This window comes from Cotesia glomerata, linkage group LG1 (assembly GCF_020080835.1).
Source record: "Cotesia glomerata isolate CgM1 linkage group LG1, MPM_Cglom_v2.3, whole genome shotgun sequence".
In the NCBI taxonomy this organism is placed as follows: Eukaryota; Metazoa; Arthropoda; class Insecta; order Hymenoptera; family Braconidae; genus Cotesia; species Cotesia glomerata.
The window spans coordinates 4351837-4369323 of record NC_058158.1 but is presented as its reverse complement, the minus strand read 5'-3'; the positions used below and the strand labels follow the sequence as shown (position 1 = coordinate 4369323).

General features: G+C 30.1%; 1 protein-coding gene across 1 annotated transcript; it reads right to left on the bottom strand.

Annotated features, from left to right (window-relative positions):
* Positions 1–608: 608 nt before the first annotated feature.
* Positions 609–15989, bottom strand: LOC123275248 (agrin). Its single transcript, XM_044743238.1, has 9 exons — positions 15558–15989; positions 4471–4587; positions 3672–3981; positions 2835–2978; positions 2288–2458; positions 1984–2148; positions 1669–1791; positions 1088–1264; positions 609–983 (listed from the first exon to the last, which is right to left on the bottom strand). Exons 1-9 carry the CDS (start codon positions 15604–15606, stop codon positions 752–754), a joined length of 1488 nt encoding a protein of 495 aa, XP_044599173.1. The 5' UTR covers positions 15607–15989; the 3' UTR covers positions 609–751.
* Between the last annotated feature and the right edge of the window lie 1498 nt (positions 15990–17487).

Here is a 17487-nt window from a genome sequence, read left to right as displayed (position 1 = left end):
ATGACAAGCTCATACAAATGTTAAACACAGATCTAAATAAATTCTTACAATACATATGGAATAATAAATAACGGAATATGATTGAAAGTAGTAATGAAAATAATACATAGAAGAAATATGAACATAAATCACAAACTATTAAAATTCGTACATTTGTAAAACAATCGTTAGCAATTCAGCTACGTTATTACAATAATATAATGATTAATGAACGTTGCTATGATTATTAATTCGACAATGATCAATAAATGATTACCAATAAAATATGATATTAATAATAATAATAATAATTAAAATACACGTAAAACCGAACACTCGTTAGTATCCAGATTAAAACTATAATACTACAATAAATAATAGTTTCTACTTGTGCAGTCTGTCAAAAACTTTAAGTATAAAAAAAGAAATATAATAGAAAAATTTTTTATCAAAAATATTACACAAATATAATTTTGCCAATTTGTTGACTATAAATAGAAAAATTTATAAACTCTTAATTAATCTGCACATTTAAATATTTACCATCTGGCAAGATTTATCATATATTTAAGATTTATCAATCAAATTAAATAAGTATTTTTTTAAATTTTTGATTCTAATCGCAGGAATATAATTAAATTTATCAATAAACTGTAATTAATAATTAACAAGTGAGAATATCAATTAATTTCGTCTAACTGCTGGATCACAGTATAATAAATTTAGCTCCAACAAAAATAAAATATCAAAACAAAATAATAAATTATTCATTTTAGTATAAATAATTTTTCGGATCTTCCGTGGGCTGTCCGCAAATACCGTGATACAATTTAGTCACGAGGCTTCGACTGCGACAGTTCTCGATCTCCAAGAAACATTCGTTGCTGTATGTCATGTTGTCTGTACCACAGACAGGGTCGTAATAGGGTGGGCAGATTTTTTGGCATCCGCGAAATACAAATCCTTGGACACATCGCTTCATGGGAACGACGTACACGTGTTTTCTATATTAAAAAATAAAATAATAAATATTCTTCACGCGTATCTTTTGTCACGGGTCATGACTCATAAGACCATAAGCGAATATTACAATCTTTATAATTCTTACCCGCAATTGTCTCTCTTCATCTCGCACTCGTTGCGATAAAGCTTGTTGTCAGAACCACAGACAAACTGCCTCTCACCGCTGCATATCTGATTGCATAGGGCTGTCGTACGACAGTGCTGAGCTGGCACGGAAACCACCCTCTGGCCGCAAGTATCCCGTCGTAAATGGCACAGAGATCTAATTAAAATTCAAGATACGTTCAAAAAAACAATTTAATTGTCAATTCGTTTCTCAGATTGTTAATTATAATTATTATATTATGATAATTCATTTCAACGAATTGATATCTTATATTATATAACAAAAGATTAAAATAATAAACAAGGAGTAAATTCTTTTTAATTACACTCTAATCAATAAAAGATCTCAATTTAAATGAGTAATAGCTAATTAAACGATGATTTAACTCTGAGTATACTTAGTGAGCTCATGAATAAAATGATTCAAGCTTATTTAATTTCAAATTTATACTTCTAAGACAATAACAGAATTTAATGAACTGTCAAGTGATGATTGTAAAATAAAGGACCTAGAGATAATCCTGGGTTTTTAATAAATCTTGAATAATACCCGGTACTTACCGGTAAACGTTTCCGTCACTACCACAAACAGGTTCTTCAGGCTCATTGCTACAGTCCTCTGGGCATTGCTCAGTCTCTTTCAAGGTCGTACATTCGCCAACGTGTGCAAGTTGAATTCCTTTCCTGAATACAAAATTTCGTTAACTTAATCTATAAATATATAATAGAGGAAAGGATGCATACATCCACATATGTCTGCTGTTAAGCATACAGTTAAACATACATTTACGCAAGTATGTGCTCTACACAGTTATTATAACATTACGATGTTAAGTGGTATAGTTAGTTGTAGCAAATGTCTAAAACCTGACTTACATACAAATCCCGACATTAAGATGACACTGATTGGGATACGTGTAAGCATCAGTACCACAAACAGGATCAATATCGCCGCTACACTTTTGCATTTGTTTTGAGCACTTCATAAGACGTGCTTTACATTTATCAAAGTCTACTACGGTTATTTTTCGCCTTGATTGACTGGAAACAAAATTTTTAATTAATTTTTGGGTATTAAATCTTAAAAATAAAAAAAAATTGATTAATAACTGTGACTGCATAATTTTTTGATTAATCAATCATATAAATTTTATAACACCAACTGTAAAAAAATAATTACCCGCAATTAAGCATCTTCAATTCGCACTCGTTTCTGTAAATGTTACCATCAGAACCGCAAACTTGGACCTCCGGCTCATCTTTGCAGTCTAACGGGCAAGCGTTGCCGACACTTCCGGAAGTTCTTTCTCGAGATACACAAAAGGACATCGGTACTTCGAACACGTGTTTACTGAAATAATAAAAGCAAAAAAATTACTAAAGTACATGCAGGTTAATAAATAATTTTCTTTATAAAAACGATGTACGTTTTAAATAAAATTTACTTTTGATCGCACTCATTTTAATCGCGATCGGCAGCCGAGTTAACGACCGTCGTTAGCGCTCATGAATTATTCAAGTTCGATTAGACAGAGCAGGAACGAGGGACGGAGAGAATGTTTAAAAAATATATTATTTTTAGAGCGTACAATAAAGGTTATAATCTTATAATTAACGTTTATTCTTTATACTCGAGGGTGATGTGAGTTAAAAGCAAAAAAAAAAATAGGGTAGAATATATAAATATTTAAATATGGTTTGTTTTAGTCTTTGTTAATAATTATTACCCGCAATTTTTCGCTCGCATTTTACACGTGTTGGCGTAGAGAATTCCGTCGCTACCGCAAGCTGGCTTGGCACCCCGCCAGCACGTTTCTCGGCAATGTCTCGTTGTCTGACAGTGCTTTTTGTTTGTCCTTACAACTCCTTGTCTAAAAAATAAAAATATCATATCGTATAAATCATAACTTCACTTTTTTTAATAATAAAATTTTAACAATTTTTTCACTTTTTCTCTCAATAAATAATTTAACAATTGTTTACCTTTACAATCATAATTATGTGAGACAAAATAATTATTCTCTTACAGTTAATTAAAAATTTATATTTTTCTAATAGTTTTTTCTTCTCTATATATAACAATTTTAACTAATTGTAAAATTTGCCATAGAAAATACTAATTGACAGAGCAATAACACTCTACACTAATTATAGTAATTTCCAGTATGAAAATTTTTAATTTGTTTAATTTGAAAAAAAAATAGTTTCTAATGAGCAGCTAATAATTAACAAGTATGATTAATTATAAGTACACTTTTAACAAAAAATTTTCCATGAAATGTCTAATTAAAAAATAAAATCAATAAAAAGAAGTAAATTGATATTATCATAAAATTAAATTATATCAAATCAAGACTGACTTAACGAAACATGTTGGTCTGTCAGTTACAGGATAAATAACTAACCCATCTAATTAAAGGATAATTAAAGTCACATAACCAACGGTATAACTATTTTTTTGCGCTTATATTTATCTAAAATGTCAAGATTAATAGTTAAATTAAAAGTGTATTTCAGTGACACAAATAATCTAAACGACTAATGTAATATACGAGAATATCTACCTGCATGTAAGAATTTTCATTTGACATGTAGACTTGTAGACATTTCCATCACTTCCGCAAACCGGTCCGTCGAGTGGCGCTTGATCACAAGAGACTGGACAGTTTTCGCGGTGGGCAGATATATTATTACACGGCCCAAGATGAGACAGTTCTATTCCAACCCTGCAAATTTCCACCCTCAGCATGCACTTATTTAAATAAGTACGTCCATCAGTACCACAAACAGGATCCTGATCAGCTGGACACCGATGTTCGCACTTGCTGCCCGATGATCGCAAACAAGCTGTTTTATCAGTTGCTACAGTAACTCCTACAATTAAATATTATATATTAGATTATATACATTTTTTTCTCACCAACTAGACAAGGTATTAAGTAATAAATAATAACTACTAATTAAGATAATTCTAATAACAATAATTAATACCTAGTTAGAGTTATTTATTTTTATTACTTGTTCAATTCATAACACCACCGCTGTAATGAGTAGTTATCCATAAATTCTATCTCATCGTAACATAACTATACGCTAGAGTGTGATAATAAAAAAAAAAATTTTATTCATCCATAAATTGAATTTAACATCTAGCTACCGGAAGATCTCTAATATTACAGACGTTGGGATTCTCAGAGCAGACAGTTGAGGGCCATGCAATTATTCTAATTACAAGGTGAATGTTTAAGAGTACCAAGTACTTACTTCATTATTATTACTATTACTACATTAAGCTAGCTTATTACATTTTTTTACAATGTAAAATGTAACAAGTGATCGTTTGTGTCTCTTTTATGTATATACCTTTTCCGCACATCTTCTTCCGCATTTCGCACTGAGAAGCGTATATGACCCCGTCGCTACCGCATACGGGTTCTCCACCGATAGGACATATTCGTGGACACGCACCTCCGACTAATTCTGTAAAAAAAAAAAGTTAAAATAAAAAATTTAAAAATGTATTTAAAAACAAAAAATGAGTATTAAATTATGATGATGATTCTTAAATATTTAATTTTTGGATACATATACAGTTAAAATTATATGGTTAAGTACCAACGTATTATCAATATTTTACCGTTCGTATCGTAATAACGTAAATATAAATAAATGAAATTTATTATTGTAATTAGGACGTTATTGGTTTCAGCTCAGCAATCTTGAAATGCTAAAAATTAATAGCATTTATAAATTAAAAACATGAATAATTTTATTAAAAAATCGATTGTAGAATAAATAAATTAAAAAAAAAATAATTAGAGTAGTCATTTTATAGATACGAGGGATTTTAGATTAAGGATTTAAGATACGAGTTAACAATTATAAAATATCAATAGTGCTTTAATAAAAAGGTAATTGAAATAGTTGGGATTAAAATATATAAATAGAATCTAGGAGTTGTATATAATAGATATAAAAATATAAAATAAAAGAGTAAGAATTTATATAGCGATAGGATAAATAAGAAAATAAATAAAATGAAAACTGTTAAATACAAGGTATAGAAACGCGAGTGCCGTTATAATCGGTATACAAAAAAATATTGCCGGTTGTTCTGATTCATTCACGATCATTAGCAATATACCACTGTCGAATTAACAGTAATTGATTTTTTTATTTCTTTTTTTAATAGACCTAGACCTCAATCACGTATACAAATTAATTAATGATTAATATACTAGTGGTTTGCTCAAGTAAAATAATGAGAATTTTTTAATTAAAAAATGCAACCAGCTATTTTCGCTCAAAACAATATGTGATGTTAATTAATATATTTAAAAAAAAATGATGTATTTTTTTTCTAATGATACTGTTGAACAATTTTAATGATTTAATTACTCGGAATTGTTTAATTAAATCACTTAATAGAATTAATTAATTCACAGATTGGTAGCCGGGTGAGACATATTTTTAAATTAATTTAGAATTAGGTTAATTGGGGTTTTTTGAATACTTAATTGCATTCGTACATCTGCAGTAAATAATTCTTTTTATTTATTCGCAAGATGTTAAAAGCATCACGTTTATACCTTAATAACACTTGTATATTTAAAGAATTTATTTATACATTTGTGTGTGATAAAATTTAAATAAAAGTTCTGATAAATACAGTACGATGCTCGTGACTATTTCAACTGAAGAGTACCAGGATATCTTAATTAAATTCTCAACAAGTATTATCATCATCATCACTGAATTTAACCTTGGATTTTCGCGATACACTCTTCTCTTGTATGTTTACAGCATAAAAATACTATGTTATCTTATGTTATGATTTAAGATGAAATTAATGCTATCGTAAAAATAAGATTTAACTGCATCATACAGTATAAAGGTATAAAATGCTTTAATTTTAGTTTAATGAATTATAAAAGGTTTTATTTATACTTTTGGTCATATAAATTATTTTTAAAACCTTTAAACATAAACCGGTACTCAAGTCATTTTTATTATTTTTTAAACTTATCATTAATTTAAATATATTGCACTCATGACAAGTTTATAATATTTACAGTCAACCATCATAAATTATTTTTATTTCAATAACAAAAATATTTTATAAAATCGGGATAGATTCAAATAAAAAAAAAACTAAAGTAATAAAATTAAATGATATCAATAATCGCGTTTTAATCATCCGTATAAAATAACAGTTAACACATTTCGAATTGAAGTGTTTTAAATTAGTCGTGCAGTAAAATATGATAATAAGTAAAATAAAAAATAAGAGCCATTGAAGTTAAGACAAGAAAAGCTTTGATAAAAAGCGTGAATAAAAAATAAAAAGAAATGAATCAATTATCTGTATAAAAGGCATTACTGTTCGGGTGAGTATCATATCGTGATTTCAGTTACTGCCGGTACGGTTGCCGGTTTAGTTACTGTTGATTCTGATATACGATGCACATGCATACAGACGTATATATATAAATAACAAGTTATACGCCTGGATGCATTTAATCTGAAAAGTTCGGGTCGGTGAACCTCCCACCATTTGGTGGCATGTAACAACCACCAAAGTTTACTTTTTTCCACGAAGACTAATTTTTTTTCTCTGGTCTTGTTTGAGTGTATCGTAGTGTATAATGAGGATGTACGGGAACACACAAAGGATGCATTAAAGAAAGATTCAATCGTACGATACGTAGGTCAGCGAACTTAAATGCTTACTTGTGGTGTTGAGATGCACTTTCCGAGTTACGTATACCCGCGAATAAATGAATAATTATATAAGTAACATTATACCCAAAAGAAGGTGGGTCGGATCCATTACGGACGAAGAGTAAAGAGAAGTGTGTTTCTTCAAGTCCAGCCTCTGTCTCAGATGTCTTTTATTTAGTTCCATCAACATCACGGATCAAGAGTTAAGTACTACACACCATACGGCATATTCAGCTTCAATATATATGTGTATATAGAAGGATCTTGTATATTTGCTGAGAGTTTGTTGATGAATTTAAAAGGGGAGTGTCTGAATGTGAAAATAATCATCGTATAGTTTTTTGTTCGAGACATGAAGAGAAGATTGAACATTAACAGAAATACCCTCAAGGCTTCGTTGATGAAAAATTAAACAAGACCAACCTGAACTAAATAATTATCCGCAAAAAATTTAACTACGCGGCAAAATTAATCTACTGAATGAGAAATATCTAGACATACTTCACGTTAATTCCAAGTTTACGACTTAAGTAAATTTACCGTCTAAATTCGAGAAACTTTACTGATTATGATCTTTGTAAGTTTCAAGTTTAAGCCTCAATTATTGAAATATTTAGTGTCACAGATTGTAATTAATAATACGATCTATGAAAATTTAGACATGATATTTTTTATCATCTAATAATGATAATAAAAGTAATAAAAATAACAACAAAATAATTATGTTATTCCGGGGGCGAGAATGACTCGGTAAATCGACAAATTGCTTACGATGATCAGCTTATTTAAAAGAATAACTGTTTGAATTGTTTGTGTACAAGTAACTGTGTGTATAGCATATATATGTGTCGGTAAAATGAATGAATCTATTAAGTTGAGAGTTATTCTAAAGATGTTTTATTATTAAAAAATTTTTTAACAAGCTCTTTTTAGTTCTAATAGTCATCGGCGTCATCTAACTGACGATGTTAGAATTTTATATGCAAATTTTTTTTATAGTTGTTATTTTTATTAATAGTAACACGACTTACATATTTTTTGATAGTTAAATACTGATAAAGTTCTGAGATAATTAATTATCTTTTGTTTAACAAAGATTTTTTCTGAACTTAGAGCAGACATTTGATAAGACCAATAGTTTGAGAATTCAATTGGCCGTCAAGATAGCAATCTTAATAACCAACTTTAAATTATTATAACGTTAAAAGCTTTTAGCGATTCATTTGACCAGTATGTACTTGAACAAAAACAAAAACTAATGCTTATTTTTATCGAATCATCATGACAATTTCAATTAAACATAAGCAACTCGAGCTCACCCATCCGTATATATTTTAAACTGGTCAACGAAGTGTGATTTCCAGTACTGACTTATCGTCAATACCGATCTCATTTCCTCGTGCTGCGATATTGTCCCGCTATATAATATAAATGACGTACCAAGACCGCAAGATCGCACGAGGTATACTTTCAAATCCTAACACAGCAAAGTATTCTCTTAAATTTTTTAACATTCCAGGTCAACTGACTTTGACATCTCAGAAGTAAGTCCAACATTTCAGTGCCGCTTCTGTACAGTACGTTCTATACGCTATTTGATACTCGAGTTTAATAAAATTCACCCCATTCAATAAAGATAGCCCACTGTCAATTGCCTTTTAGTAAATCAATGGTTGCATAATAATTTATAATTTCTGATTTTTTTTTTTTTTTTTTATATAGTATTACAATTTAAAATGAATAAAATGTATTGTTTATATCGTTTCAGAGAATAACGAGCTTATAAATTTGGGTGTAAATGCTGATACTAATTGTAAGTGGTATGTGTGCCAAGCAGGGCGTTTGCTGGAGCGTAATCAAAGAGAGCGAATGGTAAGTCAACTTTACGAGCTAAGTCCTGTCTCATAAATCGTTGCGATCGGTTAAGTGGCAAGTAGTAAGTGGAGTACTGGGGCGAAAAACTACCTCCCAGACCGACTGCTGTACTCTTGGTGGTCATGCTTATATATATATTTTATAGTATGTATTACACTAGCTTACTGTACGTATGGTCTTTTCCAGCCCAGCTTCCTCAATACAATCTTACGCAGTTAGTTTTACGTAGCAATGCATTATATATATATACATTTATATGTTGTTTGCAAGAGAGTTATACAGTAGGCCCGTTAACTCGGAGAAATTTCAATCGAGTTTCGCATACTCACTTATTTTATTATTTTTTATTTTTTACTATTTTACTACTGGCAGAACTTTTGTTTCTATGGTAATTTCAAATTATTACCATACTACCTTACAAACTCTAATAATTAGTTACAACGTTATCTTCGAACCGTAATAATTAGTAAACTTTAACGAAATCTCCGAGTCATTGTTATGCATATTAATTATTCCATTAACTCCTTTTTAGCCTTTCAAGTCGAAAATGGCTCATTAATATTTATGGAGCAAACATTTTTTTAATTAACAATCATAGTTCCTGAATTTTTTTATTTTTTGAGGATTCGCAACAAAAAATTTTCTATTAAATCAGCTCTTATTCGTTTCACTGAACACCCAGTTATACATTACGACTGTTTGAACACGTATATATGGATATATGTATGTACAGTTATTTAAATTGACGAATGAAGTATACCAGAGACCCACACATTCAGTATATATATATATATATATATATATATATATATATATATATATATATATATAACATATATGTATATTTATACAAACCTGATCTTTTATTTATTTACTTATATATATATTTTTTTTATTTTTCACGTATACGTAATTCCGAACATGGTCAGTCGTGCGATGAATTTTAGCATTTCATATAAATCGTTCGTTGAATTTTAAGTAAAGTACCCACTAAAAATCCATCATATCCTAAAATAGAGTAACATAAGTAATTTTAAAATATCGATAAGCAACAATTTAATCCATTTTGCAGCAGAATAGTTAAAAGTTTATAAAGAAAAAATGTAGTCAATCTACCAAATTACACGAATTATTACTTCTACTACGAAAATTTTCTGATGTAATAAAAATATCTTTGATTCGCGTAATAGTAAATAAAATTTTTAATCATTAGCTACCAGTAGTTTCTGCTAATTATGAAATATAAATATAAAATAAATTAACTTATTACAAGATGAAGCAAAAAAAATGTTAGCATGTTAAGTTATAAAATGCTTAGAACGTCATAAGAAAGTATGCACGTACAAGCGATTGATCGAAGCGTGTACATAGGTATCATTAGCGTACGACCGCTCGGAAACGTGCGAATTAAACGGCATCATTACAATAAGAATAGTCCTAAAGTAAAAGCAAGAGAAAGAAAGAGTACAAGTAAACAAAAAAAAGTTAGAGAAAGCTCAATAATTAATGATAGACTAGAGTTAAAGCGATGATATACGAAACGTCCTTCCGAAGAAATGAATGCCAGTAATAATGAGGATAGGTTTAGCAGTACTAGTACGAGTAAAGAGTAAACACTTGGCAATAGCCTTGACCTTACCTCCATACCTACTTATATTAGTTCGCTCATATAATATAAGAAAGAGACTGCAAACATATATTAATAAGGTTGCTATTGCCCTGCGGCTTATGATTAAATTGAACCGTACATCATATCTTAACTCAAACTAATATTATATTACATTTAGATTATTATTTGCACCGAACCCATGAATCTTCATATGGGTTATTAGGTGCACGACACGATTAATCTAAGTTTTCTCTTCCAAGGCCACTTTTCACCTGGGAAAGCCTTTGATGTCCCTCTTTGTGCATTTACCTCTTGCTCATATCACTACCATCATCTCATCATCATCATCATCATCATCATCATCATCATCATCGTCGTCATTATTATCATCTTCTTCACATTATAATTTTTCTTCTGTATCTTGCTACTTTCTCATCGCATTATATTGCTTCGCATCGCAATTACTGACAACTGGTAGTGGATCATATTTAAAGCATTTTATAGAAAATACAGGGTGTGGGGGAAATTGCACACCCACATTTAAATAATATTATACTTAAATTTCTCTAGTGAAAACACTGTCAATGCAAGTACTTTTCGCATCGATTTACTTGTGTTGATAATTGTTGTCATTGAATTGTGATTAATGTAATATTAATGTCGATTGATATGAAACATCACATGAAATGAAAGAAGGAATAAAATACAAAATACAAGGAAGGTAGAAGAAAGTATACATATGTACATTAATAAATATAATAATAATAGCACCAATAATAATACCGATGATAAAATAAATAAATAAGAATTAAAGGAGAACGTTAACTAGGTCAGTCGTGCATTCTCAATCACTGTAATTTAAACTACGGATTTCCAACCCATTAAACTCACGTGCCTAACAAAACAGAAAACTACAAGACAAAGAGTAAAATAAACAACAACAACAACAACTATGAGCAAAGCTACAAAGAGTTTTGAATAATAATAGTGATCGTATACAAATAAAAGTGCTTGTGATTAAATCATTGTTGAGAAGAAAAAGATTATGACTCCACAACAATGAAGATTTAGGATTAAAAACTTGAATGAGTTGGCGTAAAATCAGTTTTGATTATTCGAAAGCGTGAAAGTAAAGATGAAATGATTTTCGAAAAATTAAAAGTTCAGTAAATTGCTAATTCAACTTGTACCAGTATAAAGTATGATGATGATGATGATGATGATGATGATGATCAATTACACGCATGTATGAATAGTAGTAGTAGTAGTAGTACAGTAGGGTAGTATTGAATGTCCTATCACCTTTATTAGTATGCCATAGAAGAAAGTTTAATATAAGATGAGATGAGAGTATATTCCTGACACAGAATACTGAATGCGGTGAGCATTATTTACTAGGAAAGAAAAAAAAAAAAAAATAAGAGAAGAGAGTAAAATGTATAAATCGCTTTAAGGATCAACTATTACTAAGTTGTATTTAAATTATTGTGTTGATGCCTGAGGCCTAATCCTCATAATGTCTCTGGGGATTCATTTTAAATTGTGAGCTTAAAAAACCGTTGATGAGAAAGAATAAAGAGATTTTTTTCCTATTCCTCATTATATTTATTACAACAATAATAATAATACGAAACACTTGGACTTAAATTTTGAAGATGGTATCGATTTAATGTTGCGGTGAATCCTCGAGCAAAAAAAATATTTAATTGCCTAATTAACTCGGTAGGTTGAACAAAAAAGGACAAGAGAATGAGGATGGAAAAAATAATAAAATAAAATCAACTAAGAGCAGAGTGGTTACATGTCAGTCAATTGAAATTCATGAGGGTATTGCTGACTGGGTCTCCAGGTCAGTGAAGTAAGTCAGATGTTGGTGTTGCCGTGTTTTAAACAACATCTAATAAGTTTTGTCGAAAAGACAAGTCCTAGGCTGTTTTCTTTGTAGTCACAGAATATAACGTGACCATTGTCTATTTGGAAATGATAAAAGTTTTAGGAATGGTTTAATTGAATGACTAAAGCCTGAAGAAATTTATTACAACTTCAAACTCATAACTAGTAACTTATTACTTATAATTGTATGTATTTAATGTACATTTACGTGGGTTGTATTTGTTTGAATAGTATTTATAACAATGTAAAACGTCCCACGCTGTCATTGACTCTCGAGTATTCGAGTCTACTCGCAGAATAAGATGATTGACCGCATCAACACTCTACAAACCACAGATGAAAAGATCATTCTGTTATTGATCGTACCTCGTTTAAGTGCACTTGTATATGTGGGTTGGTGAAAGGAAGACCATGAAAATTTAATTTATCTTGACACTGACGTCATTATCATTCAAAAAATAGCAAAGGTACATCTTTAGTACGAGGAAAAAAAAAAAAAAAAAAAAAAAAAAATGAAAAAAATTTTCCAACCATTTTTCATACTGCTGATTATCTGAAACTAGTGACAACTGCCTTATACTCATCGGATTAAAATGATGATAATATTTCCATGTATAAATGTCACTGGATATTACCGGTATTAATCCCAGTCATTCAACCACGACTTTACAAAGCTATTTGAGTGAATCTTTTATAGCATACCCCATCATATAATAATAATTTAATATAATAATAATAATTTATATTACACATGAATTGAAATTCCAGCGTACCGCGGTTATTACAAAAAAATTAAACATCAGCGACGAGCCGATCAGGAGGCACATTACATTTGTAATCACAACACGTGCATACGCAAGTGCTAAAACGTTAAGCGATTAATCTGGTTTGCTGGTTAAGTGAGGGGAATGAGTAATTTACATTCAAGCATGTTTGTACGTTGTCTCTTCGCTTCTTATGTTAGTCTTCTTCCACTTCTTCTTATTCTTATTCTTATCTTCCGTCTCTTAAGTTTTTTATTTTCTCCTGGTCACCGGAATAATGATAATAATAATAGCGACATGCAAATGTAATAGTATACTGGATAATAAGTACTCTGTACTGTATACTGTAAAACGATTACAGTATCCACGGACTTGAATTGAGTACTTAGTTATCGATACAAGTATTTAAACTGAATATCAAATACTGGTATTACTTTTATTGAATAAACTGTTATGTTATACCAAAACTATTTTTATAATTATCTAAAGGTTCATGTTTCAAGCTTCTGGACTTTCGGCATGGTAGAATCTATAGCTGGCTGACTTAAGCTTTTTAAAGTCCAATAATAATTAATTCATTGAATAATAATTGTTCAATAAACAAAAAATTAATAACTTAAGAAATAGCAGCAACATAAACACAAATGTTGGTGTAAGGTGCACAGTAAAAAAAGTTTAAAAATATCACGAAACATTTCGAGTAATAAGCTTGACGATAAAAGGTAAACCGAGAAATTGAAACCTATTGCCGAGACCACATACGCGTGTTATAATGGATAGAATCTTAATGACCAGCATGCACATCCCAGGCATGACGACCAAGGTGATTATTTTTTTATCTAACAGAGTCGACTAATAAAAGCGTCACGTTGATCACTAAATTTCCCGTGTCATCCTTTTTTTAAATAAAACCAAATAACTTTTTATATAATAATAAAGTTATCGCATCGTTTTATCTAGTAAAAAGTTATTATATTAATGGTTGATTCTATAACTCAATTATCATCAATAATAAATCCTATCGGTTTAATACTTCTACAGTTCACATCCTAATTTTTTAAAACTTTTTATTCAGATTAACTGTTTATGATAATTAATGAAAAAAAAAAAAAACGGTTTAATAACTTAATAGTAAATTGTTAAAGTGTTACAGTTAAGGATTAATTATACCGCATAAATATAATTAATTATCTAATAAAACCCATTGAGAATATTCTCATGATGATTTAATTACGATATCGATCGTCACGGTAATAGTAATGATGATATTCATTTGCAGAAATATAAGTTATAAATCATATTACTTAGATTCTCCATTTATTTAACGGATTATTAACTTGTTACAGCTATTTACATTATCTAACCAGTTTACTGATAATAATGACCGATGGATAAATAAATGAATCAATTTTAAATCGATCGATCAATTTGAACGTCTCAATCAATTTAATTTCCTGCTATTCAATAATTCAATAAAATTTAACTATTTGTATCCATTTTAATGGTCTCGATTAAATAATGTTCGAGCGTCAATTAATTTTTTGGGTCATCAAACTCAATTCTGTTTTATAACTCAACAAACGTCACTGCACATAAACAATGCGGGTGGATAAACAGTACTCGTTAATTTACATCGACAAAATAAATATTTATAATTACTGGGAATTATTAAGTGGAAGGCCAAAAAAAAAAAAAAAAACATAACAGACGGATTATTCGGGGACTTTGATGAGGACCCTTTTATCTCAAGTACCAGAGCATAGTCGACTATAAATGCACGCAAGACTGAACTGTTGAGACATAATTCAAGTGCAATCATATGCCTGAATACACCGATTTGAATTTTGCCAAACGATCTGATGTTTGCTTAAATATTTAACGATTCATTGATAATTCCATATGAATAAATATCCTGATTTATTTCTTAGACATTTTTATGGGTTTACACACGATGAATTTTTTAAAAATTTACTATTTATAAAAATATTTCAAAGATATCGATTACATCAGTATTTAAGAATCATTGAACACGTAGAATTTAAATATTAAATAATAAATTACATATAAAATAAACTATATTGCTTATGAATATTAACGCGACTGTTTAATTATTACACCGAGTATCATGTTTAATCGCTAATTCGTAATACCAAACAAAGTTAAAAATATCTAAAGTTATCACTTTTAAAATCATAAAATAATTTTTAATCATTTATTTTTATCAAAAAAATTTTAAATACCTGTCACGAGTTTTGAATAATTAATTTAATTTTGAACAGTCAAATTTAATTTCTGTCATAATTTCATATAAAAGCTCGCAACTATCGATTGTTTAAAATATTTTAATATCAAATAAATAAAACTTCCGACAAGAAAATCCCCCGAGATTATTCTAATAAGAATTATTTTTTCTCAAGTTGAATTGCCAAAGGATTAGCTCAAGTCTCTGTCGGATTAAAACTTTATAAGATGCGATCGTCATGCGGATCTTTAACTCGGAATATGAATCGACTATTATTATTTTTTATTGAATAATTATAAAATATATCAACACAGTTAAAAATAAATAAATAAAAAATTAGACTGACCTTGAAGACAGCAAGCAAAAAAGACAGCGACGAGTATATAATAGCGCATTTTGTATAAATAGTTCAGACTGTTGAAGAAAAATGTCCCAGGTTGATTCACGTGTTGCTGGTGATGTTCCTGGTGGTGCAAGCAAGATTGCGGAAGCAGTAACAACAGATCGGTTGGCACAGCACCTCGGTTGGTTCTCTCGGTAGCAGAGATCCCACACGGCTTAAGTGTTGAGATAAAAGAAGCGGAGATACAGCAGTAGCCGTCGTAGTCGTGCTCGTGCTCGTGGTCTCGGTCTCGGTCGTGGACTTAGTAGTACTCGACGGTGAGCGTACTGTTCAAGAGCAAGGACGTGGAGAAAGGCGAAGAAGGAGAGGAGGAAACGTGCCCTCTTCGACCTCTGTCGTCCTTCGAGGTTCACAAACGACTGAGACAGTCGGAGCACTGTCGGTCTGGCTATAGCCTCCCCTTCCTACTTTCACAAACGTGCTCCCATTTCCCAAGTCAACTCCTATATACATATAATACAACAACACCATACCATACTCTCCTCGTATAATATTATATCTCCTCCAACTCTGTACTTCCATTCGGGGATAGGGACCAGCGCGAATCATCCAACTACTCCTCCTATCCACTCCGCCTCAACGGGACCACTATTTGCTTTTTCGTTTCGTTTTAAAAATTATCTTTTATTTATTTATACTCATCATGTATCATATCAATTGTTGACAACCTAATTTTACACATTATTTACATTTGTATATGTCAGAAAGGATCAACTGCTAATCGAAGACAAGTAACCAGTCAGCTATTATCATTGCATGTGTAATCATAATCATTTTTACTGACAACAACCGTCAATTAACAGCTTAGAAAATTAATTAAGTGATTGAAGTTGAAGTTAACAAATAAAAAGAAGAAGATGAAGAAGTTAAAGAGTAAAAAGTATTAACTCCAATAGCGATGACTCTTAGCACAAGACACCTCGAGCGTCAATATCTCCCCACACTGAAAAAATATATATGCGCATATATGCTGGCAAAAATACATATACGTCGCACATAAAATATATACGCCACATACTTTTTTTTGCCCCCGTATATGCGGCATATATTTTTTTTCAGTACGGGTCACAATCACTATTAAGTGTTATAGAATAACTACCCTGGTTTCTAGGCCACCTTATATCTTAGCATCAACATTAATATTAACTCACACCCAATTTTATTCTTTGTAAAATTTTTATTACTTTATATTGCTATTATTATTGTTTTGTAACTCTTTCCGGTATGGAGATGGAGATTGATTCCATGAAAGAGATAAGAGTTAACATAATCGGTAATTTATTCCCCGATCAGTTATATTATATTATCCAATTTCTTAAGTTTGATTTTTTATTCTCTTTATGCCCTGTACTGGTTATATTATCCATTTGCGCAGAGTTACGGTCTCTCGGCAATTGGGATCGATTGATGCACGAGGTCCAGCCTCTTTGATATGAAATTTTAAAAAATGATTGCACCGTAACTAATTTCGTGGATCAAATTTACAAGGAAATCAAGTGCCGTTGAAAAATATAAATTACAAGACAACCAATAACATACAATTTTTTTATGATTGACCGGGTTTATTTATTTATGTACGTATTTATTTACATGTTTTTTTTTTAAAACCTGTACTGAGATAAGAGACCCTTATGAAATTTTTGATCGAGGTTAATTATGGCACCGGTTTTACATGCTTGTGAATAGTTTAAAATGTTATTTATTTAGCAAAATAATAATTGATAAACAAGTATATTTACTTTATTTTCTATTTGAAAATATTCACTTAGAGCAATGTAAATGAGAGTTTGATAAATAAACAAATAACGAATGTTTAATATATGTAATATTCATTTACCGGTTTAACAAGGATACATTTATACTCGACAAAAAG